At 42.7% G+C, this 25,152-nt stretch overlaps 2 protein-coding genes across 4 annotated transcripts in view; one reads left to right on the top strand and one right to left on the bottom strand.

The window, feature by feature from the left end:
- On the bottom strand, positions 1-22,824 carry LOC112806236 (uncharacterized). The gene is made up of 4 exons (XM_025848544.2): positions 22,378-22,824; positions 22,029-22,228; positions 15,192-15,252; positions 1-501 (listed from the first exon to the last, which is right to left on the bottom strand). Exons 1-4 carry the CDS (start codon positions 22,822-22,824, stop codon positions 448-450), a joined length of 762 nt encoding a protein of 253 aa, XP_025704329.2. The 3' UTR covers positions 1-447.
- Positions 22,638-25,152, top strand: part of PDE3B (phosphodiesterase 3B) — a 164,475-nt gene continuing 161,960 nt past the window's right edge. Inside the window, exon 1 of one of the 3 annotated variants that reach the window (XM_073882872.1) lies at positions 22,638-23,959. In XM_073882872.1, the coding sequence (XP_073738973.1) occupies positions 23,003-23,959 (957 nt within the window). In that variant the 5' untranslated portion in view covers positions 22,638-23,002. The remainder of the gene's footprint in view (positions 23,960-25,152) is intronic. The other 2 variants (XM_025894187.2, XM_025894186.2) reach the window with 2 other exon arrangements.

Genomic DNA, 25,152 nt, shown 5'->3' with positions numbered 1-25,152 from the left:
TTCAACAAATTGAGAAAAAAAGGATTAAGACAGATGGAGTCAAAAATAATAATGATAGTAGTAATAACAGCTCAAACTTCGAGAGCACTTATTTTGCAACAGGCACTGTTCCAGGTGCTTTATATGTACGACCTAAATCTTCATGACAACTCTATGAGTAGAGACCGTTAGTCCCATTTTGTAGATGGAGAAATTGAAGCACAGGGAAGTTGAGTGACTTGCCCCAAGTCACATGGTTATATTGAGTGGCAAATCTGGGGTATTAACCAGTGTCTACACACCTATAACCACTATGCTATTTTGCCCCTTGAGATATAACCTTTATTTTGGATGAAACTAATGTTGGAGAATGTGATTTGTATCTGTGAACAAGAAGTATTTCTAAGAACGAACCCTTAGTCACAGACGGTGCGGGACTTCTGCAGTCTTCCTTGCATGGGGCCTGTTTCAGGAAAATGTAGGACATGGATGGAAGCGCAGCCTTCTTTGCAGGCAGGCTGGCTGTAAGGAGAGAAAGAGAGAGTGAGAAAGAGAATAAACAAGGGGCTGACCTCGGCATGCCCACTTTTTTTCATACTCATCAATCAAAGTAAATTCTCCTCTCCTGAGAGAAAAGAGTTGAGGGGTGGAGGAAGGTTTCCTTCCACCAGGAAGGAAACATCAGGAATTGGGAAGAGTACCAATGTACTGTCCCTATATTTATTACTTTTTATTACCTATTTAGTTCCTAATATCAATGCACATTGTACTGTAATCATTCACTTGTCTGTCTCTACCACCCACTTCCTTCCTCACCTATGCGCTTCCTAACAGCAGAAACCTTTTTCTATTGGCCTCTGGATCTCCAGTGCTCGGCACATGGTATGCACTCAATAATTATTCATTAAACAAAAGAATGAATAAATTGGTATTTTTCTCTCACCCCCGGAAAATACAGAAGTAAGAACTTAATACACACTAGGATTTGTTGTTAACTCAGAAATAGATTAGCTGCTTCAGAACTTCCTTGATTTGAGCTCATTCTCAACCTCTTTAATTCCTGGCTTTTTTTTTTTTTTTAATATAAAGTCTTAGGAGGTGAACTGGACAAGCTGAAAACTTCCTGCTTACCAGTGCTACTCATCATGACCTTTCTGAAACTGGACTCAGAAAAGGTGGTGAGGAACAACAGAGTAGCAGCTTGATGCCTAGCTTGGTTATCCCTGTCCAGAAAGTAGACAAGGGCTTTGGTGTCATTCAACCTGGTTTTGAAAACCCACTTTACAACTTAACCTGTGTGACCTTGGGCAGATTATTCTTGTAGCATAGGAGCTATGTTCTAGACGTTTTTAGGCAATTCCCTTCTGTGAGGACATCATCTGCTTTTCAGAAAAATTCTCATTTGACTGCTTTTATGGAATTACAACCTGGCCCATAGCCTCCTTTTCCATTTTTAAAACCTGCCTGCTTTATCTTCGAGACATCAGATTCTGCTGTCTGATAGCATGTGACTATCGAGAAATGTGATTATTCCTCTTGCTTCTTTAATTTATCCTGGTTTTCTGGTTTGTGATCATATCTCAATTAACTATTTCCTTGGTTACTGATTGACTTAATGGAATCCAGCTTCATTGACACAACTGTGAACTTTGGCTACCACTAACATCTATTTGAACCATAGTAGCTTGTCAAATTGCCTTGATATTTTTATTGCTTCTTCCAAAACCCCTGAAGCTTACTACCAATGGTCACTTCAAAATGCGTCAGTTATTTTAGTATATCAGCAGAGTTATCCAAATGTAACACGTTTCCTTGACCAATCAAGCCTGTATATTTTGTACCTGGTAACACATATTTCTGGGAATGCTGTGTGGAATTATCCAAGTCCTAAGCATCTAAAGAAATGGTCTTTTATAAACCAAGACACAGAAATGAATAACTTAGAAAGACTTCAGCAAGACCCCATTTTCCAAAACTGGACTCCCACTGTATTAGGGGACAACGTCTTGTCAACTTGCTTCATTTACTCTTTTATGGTCCTCCTCTTCCAACAAGCCAACTTCATTCCTGTTTTCACAGACTGTTGATTCACAATTCAAAAACTATTCCCTGAGGGCTGCTGAATAATAAGTAACAGGGATATTTGCTCATATTCATGTAGGATTTCACAGTTTATAAAGTGTTTCAAGTCCATGCTCTTAACTGGATTTGAGTTCTAGAACAGAGGATCTTACATGGGTCCATGTTTAAACTACTAGAATAATGATTCTCTGTTTTCTATTTTTGACATGCTGGGTATTTTTCTGCCTCAAGGCCACTGTTCATTCATTCATTCATTCATTCAGCTAACATTTATTGAATTTTCCTCTGTATTAAGAATTGTGCTAGAAATTCTGGTAAAAGGGGCACCTGAGTGGCTCATTCAGTTAAGCATCTGCCTTCAGCTCAGGTCATGATCCCAGGGTCCTGGGGTTGAGCCCCCGGATCAGGGCTCAGTGGGGAGCCTGCTTCTCCCTCTCCCTGTTTCCTGGCTCGAGCTCTCGCTCTCACTCTCTATCTCAAATAAATAAATAAATAAAATCTTTAAAAAAAAAAAGAAACTCTGGGGAAACAAAGATGAATATGACGTGGTCTTTGCATTTAAGCCGGGGAGACAGATTTAAAATTAACTAACAAAAATACAATGTTCAAATACTGTAATATGGATTTATATGAAGAGCTAAAGGAATCCAGCAAGGGTAGAGGTTAAATCTAGCCCAAGCTTTAGGGATGCTCAGGCTTCAGAGAAGAGGAAATGATATATTAAGAAATCAACAACAAAATAAAACCCTGAAGCGAAGTAAGATAAATCTAAATTTATCTAAGCAGTTTTTTAAAAAATTCCATATAATAGATTAATAATTTTTTCTTGAGGGTGTGGTGAACAGCATAACAGGCAGGATAGTTGTGAAATCTCACAAATAAGAAAGGTTGTCACAACTTCAAAGGGGTTAGAAATCATTGTCCTAGTACCCTAGAAGTTTCTATTTTTTTTATTTATTTTTTAAAAATTTTTTTTATAGATTTTATTTATTTATTTGAGAGAGAGAATGAGATAGAGAGAGAGCACGAGAGGGAAGAGGGTCAGAGGGAGAAGCAGACTCCCCGCTGAGCAGGGAGCCCGATGCGGGACTCGATCCCGGGACTCCAGGATCATGACCTGAGCCGAAGACAGTCGCTTAACCAACTGAGCCACCCAGGCGCCCGTTTCTATTTTTTTTTAAAGATTTTATTTATGTATTTGAAAGAGAGAGAGAGAGAGAGCAGGAACACAAGCAGGGGGAGTGGGAGAGGGAGAAGCAGGCTTCCCGCGGAGCACAGAGCCCAAAGCGGGGCTCGATCCCAGGATCTGGGATCAAGGCAGACGCTTAACGACTGAGCCACCCAGGTGCCCCCCACTAGAAGTTTCAGTGCTGGATTACTCAGACCTTTTTTTCTAGTAGTCTAGCAATACGTACTGGGAGCAATTTGTGCCAAGAAGCAGAACTAAAGGGTTCTGCTTTAGTTACTACATGGCATCAGAACCTAGATAAGTATTTCCCGTTTCATAAATACAGACATTTAAGGTTTTATATCTGAAGAATATTGGCAAAATACTTTTAATTCTCATGTACCTAATAGCAAAGACAACAGTGATGTCCTATTTGGTTACAAACATTGTTGGTTAGGGTGTGTGTGTTTAAAATGATGTTTTTAGCATTATAACACAGCAAAAAGCTCTACTTGAGTTCTTTTATAAATCCAGCTATAACAGAAGGAAGAACAAATAGGATTTCCTCTATAACTAATATTGACTTAACTTTATAGGGTCCCATGCCTGAACTCCTCTGTTTATTCATGAAACCGATCCAGGCTATTGGTCCATTAGGATTTACTTCCAATCTCCACCATTCAGACTGTACAACTAGTTTAACTCTTGGCCTCTCAGGTGACTCGACTTACAAGGGTTATAGGAAAGACCACAGCAGTGCTGGGAGGTTGTGAAAGAAACCCAGGCCCTGGCCCCTAGCCCAGTAGACTAGAGTCCCTCTGCAAAAGAGACTTTCCCCTGGTGACACTTGGGAGTTACCCCGAGTCTAGCCTTTGTCTCAAACCATCTGGATGCCAAAAATGCTAACAAGCCACTGACTCACTGGTGGAATAAATTTAGTCTGGCTATTCTGTGTTGGAAGCCTGTGTCACTGGCAAGAAAACAACAGAGTGACTTCCTACATTTCCAGGTCTTCTAAGCCCAGCTGTGAGATGGCATATTGATTACAGAGGGTGGGTACCGGACACTTGTCCTAGTGGCCAAGCTCTTTTTGTAGATGAAAGGAGCCCTGGTTAGATTTTGCCTGACACCCTTTGCCTAGCTTTCTTCAAAGTAGCCAGTGTGGATCCCTTCTCAGAGATAGCTCTCACTGTGATGATTGTTGGGAAAGTGTAATGAGACTTGGCAGTTCCCTGAGAATCATCGAGATCATTGACAATTTGACTACTAAGCTAATGCCCAAGGGTAATAGCTTTAAGTTGTCTCCATCACAATAATACACAAGAACAGTTTTTGTCCTCACAAGACTAGGGGTGTGTGTGTGTGCTCCCTGAGCTTGTGGTCTCTCTCTCTCTCTGACAAATAAATAAATATAATAAAAAAAAAAAAAAGGCTCTATGTCCAACGTGGGGCTTGAACTCACAACCCCGAGATCAAGGGTCACATAGTCTACCGACTGAACTAGCCAGTCACCCCTTCACTAACCTATTTCAGAGAGATGAAAATGTGAATATATATATTTTTTAATTAATTTGTTTTTTTAAAGATTTTATTTATTTTTTTGGCAGAGAGAGAGCAGGAGAGCACAAGCAGTGGGAGCGGCAGAAGGAAAGGGAGAAGCAGGCCCCCTGTCAAGCAGGGAGCCCGATGCGGGGCTCGATCCCAGGATCCTGGGATCATGACCTGAGCCGAAGACAATCGCTTAACCAACTGAGCCACCCAGGCACCCCTATATATTTTTATTATATATAGAAACAGACGTGTAGGTAGCAGAAAAATTTGTTTTTTGTGAGATGGCTACTAGGCACAAATGCATTTATTCATTTTATTTCAAGATCATGTTTCCCTTTATTATTAGTGAGACGCATTTGTCTAGCATCCCAACTTCAAGACTTCATGAAATTATAGCAACACTGGTAATGCACTGGCACACAGAAACCACCATTTCTTCCCATTAAGATAAATGTCTATTTCTATAAGTAATTATTTTTGACTCTTGGTTTCAGCTCAGATGATCTCATGGTCGTGGGATCCAGCCCCGCGTCAGGATCTGTGCTCAGTGCGGAGTCTGCTTGTCCCTCTCCCTCTGCTCCTCCCTGTACTCTCTCTCTCAAATAAATAAATGAATAAATAAAATCTTAAAAAAAAAAAAAAGAAATGAAGGTTTGGGTCACACTATGAGGTGAGCTACCTGGCTTGCCGAAGTGGCAGCTAAGGGTGATGGGACTTGAGAATGGACAATAGAGGAGGGAGAGGATGAGCACCAGTTGTAGTCCCAAGACCAACTGCAGCAATGGGGGCTCTGATTCATCTCACTAACTTCCTTCTTCTAAGTTTTCTCACAGGAGGAAAGGCCCATAGGAATCATGGAGGATCTGTTCTCTAAATCTGCATAGAGAAGCAGATTTCTCCATAGCACAAGGTGGACTGTGGCAACCACAAAAATGTGCCACTCAAACTGTCGTGGGGAGCAAAGGTGACCACTGGACCTAACCCTACCCTCCAGATCCATCCCTGTTTCTGCACTGAGCTAACACTTCCCTTGGACTTCCCTGAGCCAATGACAGCATGGCAGGGCTTCTAATGGAAGCCCATTTTGGGGAGACAGGGACTCCTTTAACAGGTGACTTCAGCTCAAGGACTCACTGTTGGCCTGGTTGAAACTGAGAACTGTGTTATAGTGTAAAGCTCTTTCTACTGAATCTTCTTTCCTTCCTGCTCTCTCCCACTGGTGTCAGACTGGAATCACCATCTGAAGGCTCTCCCTGCTTTCTCTGACTTTCTCTTCTTTATCCTTCACAGGCATTTCCCCCCAGTAAGTCCCTCATGTGTCTAATTCCATCTTGGTGTCTGCTTCTCAGAGGACAAAAACTAACACAGTGTTGCTGGGGAAATTAGACCTTAACTAATAGGAAAATGTAGGGTAGGAAGAAGATAGACTTAGAATCTACCTTCCTGTACTGGGTCTCTAGAAATTGCTCATATGGTGTTGACATTGTTGTCTGCAAATACCAGTTGACGATTTCTTTATTATTTTGCTACCTGAAAAAAAGGAAGTGTTAGCAAAAGGAGAGAAAATGAAAGTAAAGGAATCACTTCCTCTATCTTTAACTGCTCTTTCACTACCCCTCCCATTACAGTTTCTCTTATTATTTAAGCTGTAGCCCATTGTACAGTCTGGCATTCTGCAAACTTAATCACTTGGCATCTCGAGCGAACCTATTCCTATTACTAGAAAACCACTCAAAAGTGTGCACCCTGAAGAACCAGAGGCATAATCTTGGTCCATATGAATGGGAGAATTTTGTTACTGCCTAGTCAATTGTTTGAGAAGAGAACTAGACATTAAGAATCTGTACAGTATTTTGAGCTCATCTTGCTATTAATATTTGGGTATATTTCTTGAATTCCTGAAACCTTATCTTACTTAACTAGAAAATAGGGGTAAAGCTATTGACTTCCTAAAGCTAAAGAAAAATATTTGCCCAGATGGGCCTTTTACATAATAACCATACTTCATGGTGTGTGACTGTGTGTGTGTGTGTGTGTGTGTTTGTGTGTGTGGTGTAGCAAAAACAAGCTTAAGTTTGGGGCTTGGAGTGTGTGTGTGTGTGTGTGTGTGTGTGTGTGTGTGTGTGTGTGTGTGTGTGTGTGTGTGGTGTAGCAAAAACAAGCTTAAGTTTGGGGCTTGGAAGGCCTGAACTCAGCCCTACAACTTGTAAGAAACCCCAGGCAAGTCTAATTGCCTTATTGAGTCTTGCTGACCTCAGAGCTTGTTGCAAAGTTCAAGTGCAACAGAGCATGTGAAAGGGCCTTGTAAATTATAAAATGCCATATAGAAGTGAGCTTTTATGATAGTGATGATAATTAAGGATCTTCTTTGGCACCGTTTCTGATATACAACAAATCTACATAGCTTAAGAGAAACAGAAAATTAATTAGGCTCATTTTACTAGTCTACTAGGGCTACTGTAACAAAATACTACAGTTTGGGTAGCTTAAACAACAAAACCTTATACTTTCAGGGCACCTGGGTGGCTCAGTTGGTTAAGTGTCTGACTCTCAGTCTCAGCTCAGGTCTTGATCTCAGGGTTGTGAGTTCAAGTCCTGTGTTGGGCTCCATGCCTACTTAAAAAAAACAAACCAAACCAACAAACAAAAAAAATGTATACTTTCACGATCTGGATCTGGAAGTCCAGGATCAAGGTCCTGGCAGGGTTTGTTTCCCTTGAGGCCTCTCTCCTTGGCTTGCAGATAGCCATCTTGCCATGTCCTCACCTGGCCTTTTCTCTGTACAGGCACACCCCAGGTGTCTCTTCCTTTTCTTATAAGGACACTATCTATGATGGATCAGGGCCCTACTCTTACAAGCTTACTTAACCTTAGTTACCTCTTTAAAGGCCCTATCTCCAAATACAGTTGCATTGGGAGTTAAGGCTTCATCAAATGAAATTTTTTTTTTTTTGGCGGTTCAGTCCAGTACGTTAATCATTTAAATATGTTCAAGGCTGTGTTAGGTCCACTCAGTACTGCCTTGGTTTACCTCAGGCTAGTGTGGTTTCTGGACCTCCTCCATCAGGATCCTTTCAGGTGTTTCGTAGAAATGCAGATACCTCAGTCCTATCTTGGGTTTATTAAATCAGAATTATTGAGGTTCATCAATCTGCATTTTTGCCATCTGGGTGAAATTATTTAGATCATTTTTGTGTACCACAGTTTAATAATTACTGATACAGTGGAAAACACAGAAGTTTGGAGTCACACTGCCTGGGTTTGAATCCTTGCTCTACCAACTACTAGATATGTAATCTTTGCCAAAATACTTCACCTCTCTGTGCCTCAATTTACCTATATGTAAAATGAATATTATCACTACCTTCAGATTATTGTGAGGAATAAACATAGAGGATTAGAGGATGATTCATAATTTATTGTTTTAGCTTTATTTAAATTTGATTAGTTAGATGCTTAATAATTTAAACATTTGTATCATTCTTCAACTTTATGTCCTGATAAAATAGTGGCTCCATGAAAACTTTCTTCATTTTAAGTTCTGTTTTCTTCCTTGCAATACCCTCCTCTCTCATCTCTAATCCTACCCATCCTTTAAGGCGAACTTTAAATCCCACCTATTTCCTGGCACCTTTCCTGATCCCCATTACAAACTGGCTATCTCTTAGTGTATTCTATTTTGCATCATAGTTATTTGTATGTCTTGTTCCCTGCTGGCTGCTGACAACTGATCCCATTGCAAGCACGTACGAGTGTGCAACGCACTTGCACATACACACACAACATGTATTCCTTGACAGGAACTAGAATAGGGTTTAAATGAATAAATATTTGCTGAATGGAACCAAAGGTGATCTACTTTTTTAAGCAGAAGATCTGGTTTTATTCTTTGCAAAATTTACTCTCTCCATGCTCATGATATACTAGAAGTAGCTCATGATTTAGGGTCTGGTAGTGTACAGGAAAACTAGAAACAGAATTTTGACAAATGTAAATGTATTCAGGAAATGACACTAACATTTTTCTCCATTATTTTACCCCGGTGATTGCATAGATGTGAATCCTAAAAGGGAGTAGATTTTGCCATCCCGGAATATGTCTCTTTGGCATAACGATTATTTTGAGCTAAAGGCAATCAAAACACAGCAGATTCAGGAAAAACTCTTTACCTCAGTTGACTAATTTACATTGGAAAAGGGGCCTGGACCAGGAAGAGAGCTATTAGTAGGGATACCTTTTTACCTAATAAATTTATCTGCATAACAGGGCAATCTTTGTTTTCTAAACATCTCCACTGTCTGCCTGGGACCTGCCTTCCCCTTTTAACTTTCCTTAGATGAGGATCTCATATAAACTTCAGTTACCTGGCTACCATATTTTTATGGGGCTTTTGTATGTATGAATTTTGTTTTTCTCCTGTTAATCCATCTTATATCAATTTAACTATTGCGCAGCCAAAGAACCTAGAAGGGAGGAAGGGAAAATTTGTCTGCCTCTACCACCCCTTAGTTCTTAGGAATATGTAGCCAGAGTGACTGTTTGCAATGTAGCTCCAGAAGAGTAAAGAGCTTGAGAATGAGGCTGATGAAGGATGAAGGAATTTTGATTGTTAGAGAAACTTGGAGCCTACAGTTTATTTTGAAACTATTTTTAGTAATAATTTAGTCAGGTTCATTCCTATGAAGGCTTGGAAATGTCTGGTGTATTTTATAGCACAATAAAACCTCATGGTTTCCTGGTTGGCTGGTATTTGTTTCAAGAGAGTGGGTTGCTGGTCCAGACAACATTTGAGAGGTTATAATAAGAGGAAATCTGATGTAAACCTTTTCACCTGTAAAAAGGAGAAGTTACTAAGGGATAAAAATCAGCCATTCCCATGAGGTTTATTGGTTACAAATCATAGTTTTGGTTTATTTAAAGTCTTGTCCATATTAGAGTGGATGTTAGTCATCCTTTCAAATATGATTACACATCTCATCCCCAAAAGACAGTATTAAAATCTTGAATTTATATAAGGCTTCTTGTTATTTTTCACAGTTTGCACTTACATTTAATATAGTTACCAAAGCACCAAACCATACTAGAGAGTTGTCACTGGGAACGGTCCAAACAAAATTGTAGTGAAGACTGATGGTAGTTAACTGGAACACTGTGTTGAATCCTGGTTATTTAGCAGGAAAAGGATGTTTAAATACACTTGCTTTTGTCTGAATTATCTGGCCAGATATTTTTTAGAAATTCTCTAAATGTACAAAATCCACCTCTTGTTTTTCATTAGATCTAGTGGCTTGTTTACTATTTACAGAGCTGATAAAAATATTGTGATTTTAAGCAAAGAATGTTGAACAAGGGCATTTAAATGATCTTATCAAAGGAGTCTTCTCAAAAAATGACTTCTCACCAACTTCAAAGGGATACAAGAAAAAAAGAATCAGACTAGATTGCAGTACTCATCAAAGCTAAATAATAACTGCTTAGTTAAAAAAAACTTTCAGAGATATGTTAGACATTTAGTAGCTTCTGTATGTCTTATTTTGTATTCCTTTATTTGTGGGACACAACTATGAATACAAAATAAATGCTAGTTTATAATACCTGTTTATATACATATAGGGAAGGGGACACCTGGCTGGCTCAGTTGGTAGAGCCATATGACTCTAGATCTCAGGGTTGTAAGTTTGAGCCCCATGTTGAGTGTGGAGATTACTTAAAAATAAAATAAAAAAAAAAAGATGTAAGAAAGACTAGATACACCATTAAGGGAAATGCTATGAACAGACATTTTTCCAAAGAAGACATCCGAATGGCCAACAGACACATGAAAAAGTGCTCAATATCTCTCAGCATCAGGGAAATCCAAATCAAAACCTCAATGAGAAACCACCTCATACCAGTCAGAATGGCTAAAGTTAACAAGTCAGGAAATGACAGATGTTGGCAAGGATGCAGAGAAAGGGGAACCCTCCTACACTGTTGGTGGGAATGCAAGCTGGTGCAGCCACTCTGGAAAACAGTATGGAGATTCCTCAGAAAGTTGAAAATAGAGCTACCATACGATCCAGCAATTGCACTACTGGGTATTTACCACAAAGATACAAATGTAGGGATCCGAAGGGGTAAGTGCACCCCGATGTTTATAGCAGCAATGTCCACAATAGCCAAATTATGAAAAAGCCAAGATGTCCATCAACAGATGAATGGATAAAGAAGATGTGGTGTATATATATAATGGAATATTATGCAGCCATCAAAAAGACATGAAATCTTGCCATTTGCAATGATGTGGATGGAACTAGAGGGTATTATGCTTAAGAGAAATAAGTCAATCAGAGAAAGACAAGTATCATATGATCTCACTGATATGAGGAATTCTTAATCTCAGGAAACAAACTGAGGGTTGCTGGAGTGGTGGGGGTGGGAGGGATGGGGTGGCTGGGTGATGGACATTGGGGAGGGTATGTGCTATAGTGAGTGCTGTGAATTGTGTAAGACTGATGAATCACAGACCTGTACCTCTGAAACAAATAATACATTATATATTTAAAAAAAAAAGAAGATAGTAGGAAGGGAAAAATGAAGGGGGGGAAATCGGAGGGGGAGACGAACCATGAGAGACTATGGACTCTGAGAAACAAACTGAGGGTTTTAGAGGGGAGGGGGGTGGGGGGATGGGTTAGCCCAGTGATGGGTATTAAGAAGGGCACGTATTGCATGGAGCACTGAGTGTTATACCCAAACAATGAATCATGGAACACTACATCAAAAACTAATGATGTAATGTATGATGATTAACATTAACATAATAAAATAAAAATTTAAAAAAAGGGGAATGCTATTATTTTTATAGAGGAGAAAAGTGTGCGTACGTGTGTGGTCTTTATATTGTATCAGTAAGCTATTTAAATGATGCTTTTTAGCCAAAACTAACAAGAAATACTGATGAAGGGCGCCTGGGTGGCTCAGTTGTTAAGGTCTGCCTTTGGCTCAGGTCATGATCCCAGGGTCCTGGGATTGAGCCCCACATCGGGCTCCCTGCTCCGCGGGAAGCCTGCTTCTCCCTCTCCCACTCCCCCTGCTTGTGTTCCCTCTCTCGCTGTGTCTTTATCAAATAAATAAATAAATAAATAATCTTTTTTTTTAAAAAAAGAAATATTGATGAAACTAAAGGTAAAACTTTTTCCTGGCTAAACTTTCTAGAATGAATTCTAGAATGTTATTATAGGTATGAATTCATTCTTCAATCCACTGCAATCTGGCTTCTGCCCCCATCATGGCAACTGTTCTACATATGGTCAATAATGACTTCCTCTGGATTCTTTCCTGTCCCCCTCATCCTTTTAGTTTTATTTTTTTATTTTATTTTTTAAAGATTTTGTTTATTTATTTGACAGAGAGAGAGACAGCTAGAGAGGGAACACAAGCAGGGGGAGTGGGAGAGGGAGAAGCAGGCTTCCTGCTGAGCAGGGAGCCCGATGCGGGGCTCGATCCCAGGACCCTGAGATCATGACCCGAGCTGAAGGCAGCCACTTGACCGACTGAGCCACCCAGGCGCCCCATGTCCTCATCCTTTTAGAATGTGGCATTTTTGTTATCTCATTCAAAAAAAAAAGTGGCATTTTATGTCTTTTGTCCTCTTTCTTGAAATGTCCTGTCCTTACCTTAGTAAGGATTATCTTTCTAACTTTGCCACTTCCTTTTCAGTCATCCTTTTGAGAAATTCTTTTGCTCCCTATCCCTTATAATAGTTGGTATTCCTCAGAGTTCAGACACAGAATCTCTTCTTGCAATATATACTTTCCTGGGGAATGTCCCATTTTGCTTCTGGGCATCCACTTCTACCTATAGACTACAGGCTTCCAAACTTTGTCTGTAGTCCAGACTGCTCTCTTGAGCGTCAGACTCATACACCCAACTGCCAAGGAGCATCTCCACTTGGATTCAACCTGTTCAAAATGAAACCCATAATATTTATTCTAATTATTCCTGTAGTACTTCTTATCCTGGCTAATGGCTTCAAGGTACTGTAGTCCCCTAGCTTAGACCCGGGGAACCCTCTCTGCATTCCCCTTTTCCACCTGTGGAATTGATCAGAAAGTTCTGTAGTTGCTATTATTAATTCCATCCTTCCTTTCCAAATTTACTGCCATTGCCTTACAGAACTTTATCTTTCATTTAGCCTATTATAATGGGTTCCTGAATTATTTTTCTGGCTTTGAGTTCACATTCTTCCAAACTATTCTTCATGCAGTACCAGCTTTGAGATTTGTAATACACAAAATAGGTCAACAACAAAAAAATTAATCATGCCTGTTCCTTGCTTTAAAATCTTTAACACTTCGTTATCACTCACAGAATAAATTCCAGCCTCTTCAGAATGGCTTGTAGGGCTTCCCAGAATTTGACTTCCACCCATCTATCCGCTCTCGTTTCTTCATGCCTATCCTCCCACCATCCCAAATCATACCAACCTGGTTACAGAAATGTTGCATGCTTCCATGTCTTTGTACATACCACTCTCTGTCTGGCATGCTCAACTTTCTCTTTGTCTACCTAGGGGCCCCTATTATTCTTTAATACCTGAGCTAGCATGTCTTTATCTATGAACTCCTCTCTGTCCCACCACTGTACTTGATAAGAGCTATAATAGAGCATGTCATATTGTGCTGCACCTGTTTACATATTTTCTCCTCTACCAAACTGAGGGCAAAGACCAAATCTTATTCATATTTGTATTTTCAGTATCTAGGGTGATGACTGGCACATGCTGAGTGAATGAATAAACTTTTGCAAACATAAATGTTTTCTTGTCTTCACTAAGTTTAATGCTACTATGGATGAAATTGGTTGTTGAAGTTTGATTTTTTTTTTTCTGTTTCTCCATGTTACCACATATCGGCCTTAAATCAACATCTTTTCAGCAGAATGAAATCTAAGATGAAAGGACCACAAAATTATGACAATAATATACAGTCATTCCTTTAAGAATTAATGTATTAGGGGCACCTGGGTGGGTCAGTTGGTTAAGCAACTGCCTTTGGCTCAGGTCATGATCCTGGAGTCCAGGGATCGAGTCCGGTATCGGGCTCCCTGCTGAGCAGGGAGTCTGCTTCTCCCTCTGACCCTCCCCCCTCTCATGCTGTCTCTCTCTATCTCATTCTCTCTCTCAAATAAATAAAATCTTAAAAAAAGATTAAAAAAAGAATTAATGTATTAAATTTTTTTGCATTTATAGTGCATAATTAGAATAGAACATCACAACTGCTCTAGCACTTGCCTTCTGATGAGAGTTGCTAATTTATCTATTTGATTGCATAGTTAGGGAGACAAATTCTTAGCTGAGCAAAATGGTATTGAAAGAAAGCCTTGAAAATGAATTGAGCAGATGATATAATCCGGGGATCTCCTTGGCAAAGCTCAGAATTGATAGAGTCTTGAAAAGCCCCGAAAGGATGGGGAAAGGTATGGAGGAGGACAGGATGTAAGAAAAATACATTTACTGAGCATCCAGGAATTTTTAGTCATTCTACACATTAATTTAATTTAGTCCATAACAATGACTCTATGGCAGAGACACTGTTCTCCCCATTTTGTAGATGAGGTTGGTAATGCTAGACATTAAGTGATCTCCAAAGTCATGCAGCTACAAAGTGGTAACTAGATCTGACTGACTAGTTTCCTTCCTTCTCAGCATGCAGCCCTGACTTTGAAATAAAGTTTCCAGAGCGGCCTGCCGCTCTGTGCAGCTTACCGACACACACAGAGACACATTATTTGCTCCTATTTGCAATGATCAGATGTAGGCGGGTCACTTAGTAGTTAGGAGTAATGTAATAACAATGCAATTTCCAATCTCAGTGCCTATTTAAAAAAAAAAAATTTACTAATGAAAAGAAGAGCCTCACATTTATCGATGATGCTAGATAATGAAGTGGATGAATCTTTTTGAGCTGCTCTTGCAAAACAACAAGAATACACTCTCGGGGGTTTAGTGGAGAAAGCACACTTAAAAGTTTTTCTTTGGTGTGTCTCCCTGCTGGCTCCGTTTGGAATCCAGAAACGACTGCTCTCTGGGGTAAAAGGCAGTTTGCTCTTGCTGCCTCCTGTCTATTGCTTGGCCTGGCAGTTTGTCACTCTCCTGGGCAAAAATCCAGCTTGTGGTAGTGAGGTGGTTTTGTGGCAGAACTCCACAATTAACCACAAGTTCAGTGTCAACGGTAGGCTGCCACGGTAGGGGCTGTGATCCTTCAGATCTGCTGGGAGAGCCAGAGCCGAAGAGACTACTGCTTGTCTAAGGAGGGAACAGGAAAACTTGGAAGGAGTTTGCATTGCTGTTTATTGTTCAAGGTTCGGGTTTTAGGTTTAATACACAAAAATCCAGGAAATTTCAGATTAATAGTTATGTATTTAATACCTTTATCGGTTGCTTTTTGTAAAAAGTACGGTGGAATTGTGTCATAGATACAGTTGCTGCTCTGAAAATGAGAAATAGAGAAAGGAGAATTCTTAAAGTAGTAGAATGTATTCTTTCATTGCAAAAGACATCCAGGTATCATCACTTGAATTAAAAAAAAAAAGTCACCCACACACTCTTAAACACTTATTTTATGTTGGAAATTAAACCAAACACAAATATATGTATAATGTTTTCTGCAACTCTAAGATAGAAAGGGTTCTTTTACTGATTTTGTGAAAATGGATGTTAACAAAAACGTTTTTCAATAACGGTATAGAAGCTTTTTTGTATTAAGTTGTATATTAAGAGTTTCAATTTAAATTCATTTAACAAAAAAATCCAAGGACATACAACTAAAAAAAATCTGATTAATTTTTTTTTGAGAAATACAAACACACTTCAAAAAATATTGAGCATTGGGGTGCCTGGCTGGCTCAGTCAGTGGAGTATGTGGCTCTTGGTCTTGGGGTTGTGAGTTTGAGTATTGGATATAGAGATTACTTAAAAAATTTTTTTTAATATTGACAGAGTACTCTGCTAGTCATGGCATGGAGATTGAGCTAAGGTTGAGTAAAACAGAATTCTTGTGTTTGAAGAGTATAGTGAAGAGGTAGCCATGTAAATAAACAAATATGATGACAGAATATGAACTTTTATATAATAGTAACAATAAATTCCAGTTCCATATTAGAGCCACACCATTTCTCTAGCCTCCTCATTTTTGTTCTTTGTCCCTGTATACCTTACACTCCAGCCACAGGATGGCTTGAAATTATCCGAATGTCCCATGGTTGTATTCCTCCAGATTTTTGCACTTGCTTGCCTCCTTTGCCCAGATTATATTTCTCCCTACTTTATGTATGTAACTTCTACTCAACTTTCAATACCAAGCCCAGAAATCTCTTTCTCTGACTCCCCAAGAGCATTATTCCTTACTCAATATTCCCACCATGGTCTGGGTTAGGTGTCCCTCTGGACTACCAGACTACACTGAGCTTCCTTACTTCCATATCACAGTGCCTATTACACTGGGCTTTAGTAGTCTTTGTACTTCTTTAGCTTACACTATGAACCCTTAAAGGCAGGAACTATACCTGTCATCATTGTGTCCTTGTCCGCTAGCACAGTGCCCAGCACAATGCCAGGTACTTAAAAAAATGCATTCATTAAGAGAGAGAGAGATTAAATGTTGGGGGAGGGGTGTGGCATGTAGGAGAACTGAAGAAGTCAAAGAAATGAGGGAATTAAATATAAAGATGAAACAGAAAAGGCAGGGAGAGGGCAGAGAGATAGGAAGATGGCCATGCACATAGACTCTGGGGAGAGAATTGGAGCTGGTAGAGGAGAAACAGATCCTGAAAACGACTTGAGACAACCATACCGTGGGGAGACTCTGGAAAAGAATGATTCTCTTCTTAAAATTTATTATTATTTTTAACGATTTTATTTATTAGAGAGAGAGTGAGAGAGCACAAGCAGGGAGAGCAGCGGAGGGAAAGGGAGAAGCAGGCTTCCCGCTGAGCAGGGAGCCCAACGCGGGGCTCCATCCCAGGACCCTGGGATCACGACCTGAGAGGAAGGCAGATGCTTAACCAACTAAGCCATCCAGGTTCCCCTCTTCCTCTTTTTTTTTTTTTTTTTAAGATTTTATTTATTTGAGAGAGTGTGAGCAGGGGTGTGGGGGTGGGGCAGAGGGAGAGGGAGAAGCAGACTCCCCTGCTGAACAGAGAGCCAGATGTGGGGCTCCATTCCAGGACCCTGGGATCATGACCTGAGCCAAAGGCAGACACTTAACCCACTGAGCTACCCAGGCACTCCTCTCTTCTTTAATAGGTCTGAAGCACTGTTCTCAACAGAGTTTACCATATATTCTCTTGTGCTCCCTAACAGTCTATGTGCATAGGCCCTATCTCCCACATAGAGCTGCAGCTTGAGGAAGCTTCTAAAGAACTTTACAGTTTTTAAAGTTCTAAATAGCATCTAGCAGAGTGCTCTGCATATAGTGGACACTCAGTAAATACTTGTCAAGATGAACTAAAGAATGAGTCAAGGGGCACCTGGGTGGTGCAGTCGGTTAAGCATCGACTCTTGGTTTCATCTCAGGGTGTTGAGAGCAAGCCACAGGTTGGGCTCTGTGCTCAGCGTGGAGTCTGCTCGTCCCTCTCTCTCCCCCTCTGCCCCTACCCCTGCTCGCACTCACACTCATACGTGCGCGTGTGCGCGCACACACACATACTCGCTCTCTCTTTTAAGAATTTTATGTGTTCATTTGAGAGAGAGAGAGAGAGGGAACACAAGCAGGGGGAGCGGCAGGCAGAGGGAGAGGGAGAAGCAGATTCCCCGCCGAGCAGGGAGCTGGACATGGGGCTGGATCCCAGGACCCTGGCATCATGACCAGATCCGAAGGCAATCGCTTAACTGAGCCACCCAGGTGCCTCCCTATCTCTCTTTCTCAAATAAATAAATAAATAAATAAACAAATAAATAAAATCTTTAAAAAACAAGAGTGAGTCAAAGTGAGGCTCAGGTTCTGAGATGAGTGTTAGCTGGAAGGAAAATGGGTATTTTAACATAGACAATCGAGTCATCACTGCACACTGAACACAGGGACCTTTCTATACCAGAGAAAAGCCAGTCTATTTGACTTTCAAATGTATATTTGTAAGTGCTAATTCTTTCATTCTTTCAAAACCTTTTAAGGTTTTCATATACCTTAAGGAATGGCTCTAGTTTTAGGAATTTGGAATCTCAGACTGGTACTTAGAATTTGTCAGACTGCTTTATATCATTATTCCTCAGAAATTAGGGCTGCTTTATTACTGAATTCCGAAAAACTGCATTTTATTTATTTTTTTAAGATTTTATTTATTTATTTGAGAGAGAGTGAGAGCACAAGCAGGGAGGAGAGGGAGAAGCAGGCTACCCACTCAGCAGGGAGCCCTATGTGGGGCTTGATCCCAGGACCCTGAGATCATGACCCCAGCTGAAGGCAGCCGCTTAACTGACTAAGGCACTCAGGTGCCTCTAGAAAAACTGCATTTTAGAAAGAGCATTTGGTTCTAAGCCTTTTCCCAAATCCAGTTCAAATCCATTTTTTATGTTCTATTTCAGAGGTTTAAAATCTTTCTCCCCCCACCTCCCTCCCTCCCTCCCTCCCTTCCTTCCTTCCTTCCTTCCTTCCTTCCTTCCTTCCTTCCTTCCTTCCTTCCTTCCTTCCTTCTTTCCTCCCTTCCTTCCTTCCTTCCTTCCTTCCTTCCTTCCTTCCTTCCTTCCTTCCTTCCTTCCTTCCTTCCCCACCCTTTCTCCCCTCCTTCTTTTGCCCAGGGGTTCTAGAGAGGAGCTTCAGGTCAGGGTAGGCGGTGTTGGAACTGCCCATTTGAAGTTCTCAGGCCTCGGGGGCACCTCCACTTCAATAAGAGCATTCTGCTTTTATTTGCATCATAAAAAACTTTTTTTTTAAGTTTTAATTTAAATTCCAGTCAGTTAACATAGTGTTATATTAGTTTCAGGTGTACAATATAGTGACTCAACACCTCCATACATCACCCGTTCTCATCACAAGTGCCCTCCTTAATGCCTATCACCTGTTTCACCTATTCCACTGCCCCCCACCCCCCCTCGTAACCATTAGATTGTTTGTATATTTCTCTTGAAAAACGTTTTAAAATGCTGGTTGAGAGGCAACAATGCAGAATGGGAACAGCAATAAAAAGCTCTTAAAGAACTGGTAACCAGTTATCCCCTGCTTTTCCACTGCTTTTAGCAAATTTAGAGGCTGTTCATTCTCATCCTGAGGAGTCAGACCCTGAGGAGTCACCTGACCACAGGACAGCGGTAATGACTGGACTGAGTCCTGCTTCTCATCCAACCTCTTTACTATCCCTCCTTCTTACATTCCACGATCATAACGGTAATAGTCACCAACAGGTGTAGCTGCTAACATCCATTTACAAATATTTAATTTTAGAAGGGAATTTCTGGGAATACTGCTTGAGACATGGATTTCTCTACATTTGGATTTTATTCAGAAAATAATCCTATCTTCTTAAAAAAGTTTGAAAGTACAAGTTACAAGGACAGATAGTTGCACTTTATCAGAAGACAGGGCAGGTAGGGAGGAGGAGCTGAGACCTACCATGAGGCTCAGTTGTTATTTCCCTTCTCTGAGGATGAAGGTTAAAGAGAGAACAAGGTAATTTACAGAGAAGGCAATTTCCAGGCCAGCAATGGTGAGCACCAGAGGTCCCAGATGAAGAGGCAGGTGTTTTGACAGTTGGGCTGAGCCCAGTAATGGGACATTACAGCTGGTGCTTATAAGGTTAGACAGGTGGGCAGGCAGTGGCATGTAGAAGCCCTGTCAAGGGGGATCCTTAGCTACTAGACTAGTGAACCTCAGACTAGTGAACTAGTGTTTAGGGGCAGAGCTTTTGGCCCTGGGACTGGAAAGACCTAAACAGGGTTTTAGTTCTTCCATAGTTAATTGGGGCACTATCAGCTTACTGGTGTGGGTACCTAAAATGGAGAACAAAATTCTCATCCTACAAACCGAGGAACATGGGAAAACTGGTCTTTGGAACTCGACAGCAAGGACCCCCTTCAGAATAGAGGAATACACACAGGGTTGCATTGCACCAGAACAACTCGGGAGCTGGGGGGTAAGCACTAGGATTCCATGTCATGGATCATCAAACTGGGAGAATGATTCTGGTGGAGAGTTCATGGGTCAAGATGTGAGCAAAGGCAAAGTCAGGTAAAATAAGGCAGGGGTAGAGTACTGAGAAAAGTCAAAGGTGTGCCGTGACTCTAGGTCTTTTTTCACAACAGATAATGGTCATACATTCCTGAACCTAAAGACAAGAGCTAAGTAATTCTATTGGTTGTTTAAATCTGGAAAAGAATAATTAAATAATTTGAGCTCTCAGAAATGCAGCTTACTAATAATCTTTGACATGGATTGTAAACAGAGAAAGGAGTTGCTATAAACATAGCAAGCTCATTCTTTTTGTGCATATTTTTAGTTAAGTAAACTGATGGTCTTTGGTTACGTCCTTACATTTTATTTTAGAATCCTGTCAGGTGCTGGGGTTGGTGTTTAGAGGTATGCATTCCAAACATAGGTTATTGAAAGAGTTGGGCTTTTAGCCTTATAAAGACCTGGGAAGACAACTGAAAGAAGGTGAAAGAACTGGGGAGTATGAAGAGTATTTTAAATTGTATTTGCCAGATAATAATTCTTTGATACAAATTCTTTTGTTTTGATTTGTCAACACTGAGAGTTTTCTTTAGTTTGATGGTACAAATAATTCAAAGGTTGCTCTTGGCAATCTGAAGCATGGATCCTAAGGATGCCTATATATTTTTGTCATACAGAAATCAAACTTTTTAAGACTGGAAGGGACCTTAAAGCTCATCAGAATTAACTTCCGGCAATTTTACAACTGAGGTGAACAAGGCCTGGAAATGTTAACGTGACTTGCTTAATGCTGGGGCATGAATGGCTGGGCCAGGATTAGAAGCTATGAACGGATTTCTAGTCCATTACTATTACCATGCCTATCCCACCTCAAATTACTGAGGCTTTAAAACAACTTTAATCTGAATTTGTTCTAATTTTCAAATCAGTTATCTTTTTTTTTCAAGATTTTATTTATTTGAGAGAGAGAGAGAGAGAGAGAGCGCATGAGAGCGGAGTGAGGGGCGGAGGGAGTGGACTCCCGGCTAAGCAGGGAGCCCGATTCGGGGCTCAATCCCAGGACCCTGTGATCAAGACCTGAGCTGGAGGCAGAGGCTTAACCGACTGAGCCACCCAGGCACCCTGATAGTTTATTTTCTTATGAGAATTTATAATGCCAGTGCTAGTTTTGCCATGCCCTTCTGTAAAAGCTCAAAATGTATCCACAAAAGTTCCTATTTTAATCTTTGGTAGTGAGGAGTGCTGTGCATATCATTTAAAAAATGTATTCGTTGAGTTGTGTTGAAATGATACTTAAAAAAAAAACTTCCATTGTCATGGTAGAGAAAGATCACCATGGATTTTGATCTTTTAAGGAAAGCATTTGAGTAATCAATTTGAAAACTCTATTAAATATTTTTTCCTTTGTTCAAGAGACAGAAAAGGAAACGGAATTCTGGTCTCTTTTTTCATCTTGGTCAAATGCTTGTGCTAATTTTGCAGCGATTTCTGCTATGTATGTGAACTATGGCCATATACGAAAATGGTCTGTTTTAGGTCATGGCTGTGGGCAGAGATTAATTGGTGAAAAATGGGCCTGTTTGTGGCATTTACCACACAGTAAGTTTTCTCATCTCTCTGGAAAAATGTGGAATTAGCTCTTTGAGAAATGCAGGCCTGTCATGAGGTTGAAGGGAGAGTTTCGGTGGATGGAAACACAGTTCACTCTCTAAGGCAGTTATGATTGGTTAGATTCCAGAGCAGTCCCTTTGGTACAGCAAAGTTCTTCTCACTTTCAGGTCAGTGTTTCCATGTTGCTAGTTTCACCAGTAATTCACAGATAGCATCTTATTTGGCTCCTTTCGTGGCCGACTGATCCAAACTGGGCAATGGTCTTGGAGAGGACGCCGAATCCTCCCAACCCCCCTTCTCTAGAACACGCTGTTAACAGCGAAAAAGACTTCAAGGTGGAACAACTTTGTGACAACAGATTTTCTGTGCTTGTTCAGGGAGACACAGATGTGAACCAGGGGGTATGTATGGCAAGGGTGTGAAGTGGAGGCTGGGACCTTAGTTCCTTGCCTGTGAAGACAGTTGAGGAAGACAAGCTCAATAATACCTACTCGGATGCTCCCGGAGAGCACTCCACGTGCACGCTCCTTCCAAAGAGCCGCGTCCAATCTCCCCGGCCTGCTGCGTGGCCCAAGATTCCACGTTGCTGTTGAGGGCAGACCCAGGCACGGTGGTTACGGAATCCTTTGCCATGACCATGGCGGTGGCTGGTCCTTACCCGGTCACAGTTCGGACAGTCCAAGGGCCCACCCTGAAACCGGGATGTGTTAGAGGCGGGTCCGGCTTCCCCGCTCAACTCGGTTTCCCAACTAGGCACTCCCCTTCGGGGCCGCAAACACCCTCTCTCTCCCAAACCCCAGTGGTGACCTGTCGGAGCCTGGCTGCGTGTTTGTGCCTTACCCCCAAAGGGAACCTGCGCGCCTGGGGTCCCAGGTTGGCGGGCTTGTCTCCTTCCATCCGGAGGGGACCCCGCCCTCCACTGCCGGCCCCGGCCGGTCTCTGGGAGGCCCCGGCCACGCTCTCCCCGGTCCTGGCACGCTCAGTCGGCGGGGTCCCCAGCTCGCGTCCGGGGCGGCGGCGCCGGCGCCGGGACAGGACGCGGGCGCGCGCGAGCGGCGGGCGGGGCGCGCGCCCGCCCGGGGCAGGCACGGGGGAGGAGCGCCCGCCCGCCCGCCGCCGCTCGCGCGCCCAACGGACCAGGCTGGGGCCGGGAGCTAACTGTTGCAGCCCGCCGGAGCTGGGCGGCGACGCCGAGTCTCCAGTCCCGAGAAGTGCCCGAGGAACACGGAGGGGGCGGCCGCGGCGGTCCCGAGAGCAGTCCCTTCCGCCGCTCTCCTCTGCCAGCATGTCCCGGACCCTGCCGCTCCTCCGCCCGCGCGGCGGGGATCCCGGGCCGCGGCGGCGGGCGCAACCCTGACGCGCAGCCGAGCCGGGGGGCGCCTAGAGCGCGGGGGCGGGGGCTGAGGGAGCGCGAGCGGCCGCCGCGGTCCGGGCCGTGAGGAGGGACGAGCGAGACGCCAAAGCCATGCGGTGCCCGCAGCCGCCGGACGGGGCCGCCTCGCCCCCCGAGAGTCTGAGGAACGGCTACGTGAAGAGCTGCGTGAGCCCCCTGCGGCAGGACCCTCCGCGCGGCTTCTTCTTCCACCTCTGCCGCTTCTGCAACGTGGAGCTGCTACTGCCGCCGCCGGCCTCCCCCCAGCAGCCGCGCCGCGGCTCCCCCTCCTCCCGGGCGCGCCTCTCGCTGGGCGCCCTGGCCGCCTTTGTCCTCGCCCTGCTGCTCGGCTCGGGGCCCGGGAGCTGGGCTGCCAGGGCCGCCCGGCTGCGGACCCTCCTGAGCGTTTGCTCTCACAGCCTCAGCCCCCTGTTCAGCATCGCCTGTGCCTTTTTCTTCCTCACCTGCTTCTTGACCCGGAGCAAGCGGGGCCCCGGGCCGGGCCGGAGCGGCGGCGGCTCCTGGTGGCTGCTGGCGCTGCCAGCCTGCTGTTACCTGGTGGACTTCTTGGTGTGGCAGGCATGGGCTTGGGCTTGGGGGTCCGGAGACGCGGGGGCCCCCGCCGCGGCCCCACACACGCCCCCGGCGGTGGCGGGCAGGTTGTTCTTGGTGCTGAGCTGCGTGGGCTTGCTGACGCTCATCGCGCACCCGGCGAGGCTCCGGCACAGCATCCTGGTGCTGCTCTTCTCCAGCTTCGTTTGGTGGGTCTCCTTCACCGGCCTCGGGTCGCTGCCCGCAGCCCTCAGGCCGCTGCTCTCCTGCCTGGTCGGGGACGCCGGCTGCCTGCTAGCCCTGGGCTTGGATCACTTCTTTCAGATCAGGGAAGCCCCTCACCATCCTCGCTTGGCCAGTGCCTCCGAGGACAAAGTGCCTGTGATCAGACCCCGCAGGAGGTCCAGCTGCGTGTCGTTCGGAGAAACTTCGGCCGGTTACTCCGGCAGTTGCAAGATGTTCAGGAGACCTTCCTTGCCTTGCATTTCCCGAGAACAGGTATGTTACCAGAGAGCACGGCTTGGTAAGGAAGTGAGCGCGGTTTTATCGCTTCAGTTCCCAACCTGAATTAGAGTACTTGAAAGCATGTTCACTTCCAGAGTGGAAAAAAAAAAAGTTTTGTTCTGGAAAGAATTCCTAAATTACGGGAGGCTTTTTAAACACGCAGAGGTATCTTTTATCTTGGAATGGAAATGAAAGAGGAGACTGATCATATTGCACTTTTAAAAGACTTTGCTCATGCGATGGATGAGTTCTCAGGAATGAAGTGAATTATTTGCGGTTTAATAGATCGACGACTGCCACTTTGGTATACACTGATGTAGATCTTTTTGATGCTAGTTGTTGCTGTTATAATGGTGGTGTCTCCCCAGTGGTAACATACAGGCATTAGATTGAATACATATATAAATTTTAATCAGTGCCGTTTCATTCTTGATAATCGAGAGGAAGAATTTGATATATAATGAACAGCGATGAGCTTTGGAACTGAGGCTTCGTGTAGATGAAAAGATTGTTGGGAATAATTGTTAAGGGTTCTTCCCCCTCCCCCATTTCAGTAATATAGGCCGTTATAATCTTTTACAGACTAACTCATGGTCGTGTGTATTTGTTGCATAATTAGGAGAATGTTGTAACAATTTAACCTTTAAACTTAGTAATGTTTGGAAAGATGCCAAAAGCATTTCCATTTTTTTTTTCCTGTAGGTTTACATGTTTTTGTTTTTTTAAAGGAATTGAAATCATCCTCAGGGAAGAGTTTCTCTTTATGTGGTTTAGAGAAATCTTGTTCTACATCACCAAGAAATCAGCGAATATAGTTGTTATTCATTGAGCATGTGCTAGGTGCGAAATATTACATATATTGTCCCAAATGCTCACAAAAACCCTGTGTGGTAGATGACAATCTCAATTTAGAGCTGAGTAAATTGAGGCTTATAGAGGCTACCCAGTTCACACATCCAGTAAGTGGCAGTGTAGGGATTTGAACCTAGACCTTTCAAATTTTCAATGCTGTTTTTTAAGCAACTAAAAGGATGTGTGTAGAGGTTTTAAGTAGGAGAGTAGGAGTCTATCCCATTGGTTTTCAGACTTTTTGATTGGTGATATGTTTTACACTGTAACGCAGTGTATTTGACACAAACGTTTCTTCTTGCTACATCTTATGCTCTCTTTTCTTAATAATCTTCAAG

The sequence above is a fragment of the Callorhinus ursinus genome, unplaced genomic scaffold, assembly GCF_003265705.2.
Source record: "Callorhinus ursinus isolate GAN/ISIS: 27379988/994484 unplaced genomic scaffold, GSC_fseal_2.0 scaffold49, whole genome shotgun sequence".
Taxonomy (NCBI): Eukaryota; Metazoa; Chordata; class Mammalia; order Carnivora; family Otariidae; genus Callorhinus; species Callorhinus ursinus.
Note: the sequence above shows the minus strand (reverse complement) of the source record. Positions and strands in the feature narration are given on the sequence as shown.

What these genes read in the sequence shown, in the direction of transcription:
- LOC112806236 (XM_025848544.2), bottom strand. Translation starts at nt 22,824, where the DNA reads ATGCTGGCAGAGGAGAGCGGCGGAAGGGACTGCTCTCGGGACCGCCGC. An exon ending in TGCTCTCCGGGAGCATCCGA is followed by an intron (nt 15,253 to 22,028) that starts GTAGGTATTATT and finishes TCTCATTTTCAG; the next exon opens with AGCAGCAACTGTATCTATGA. An exon ending in ACAAAAAGCAACCGATAAAG is followed by an intron (nt 502 to 15,191) that starts GTATTAAATACA and finishes CTCTCCTTACAG; the next exon opens with CCAGCCTGCCTGCAAAGAAG.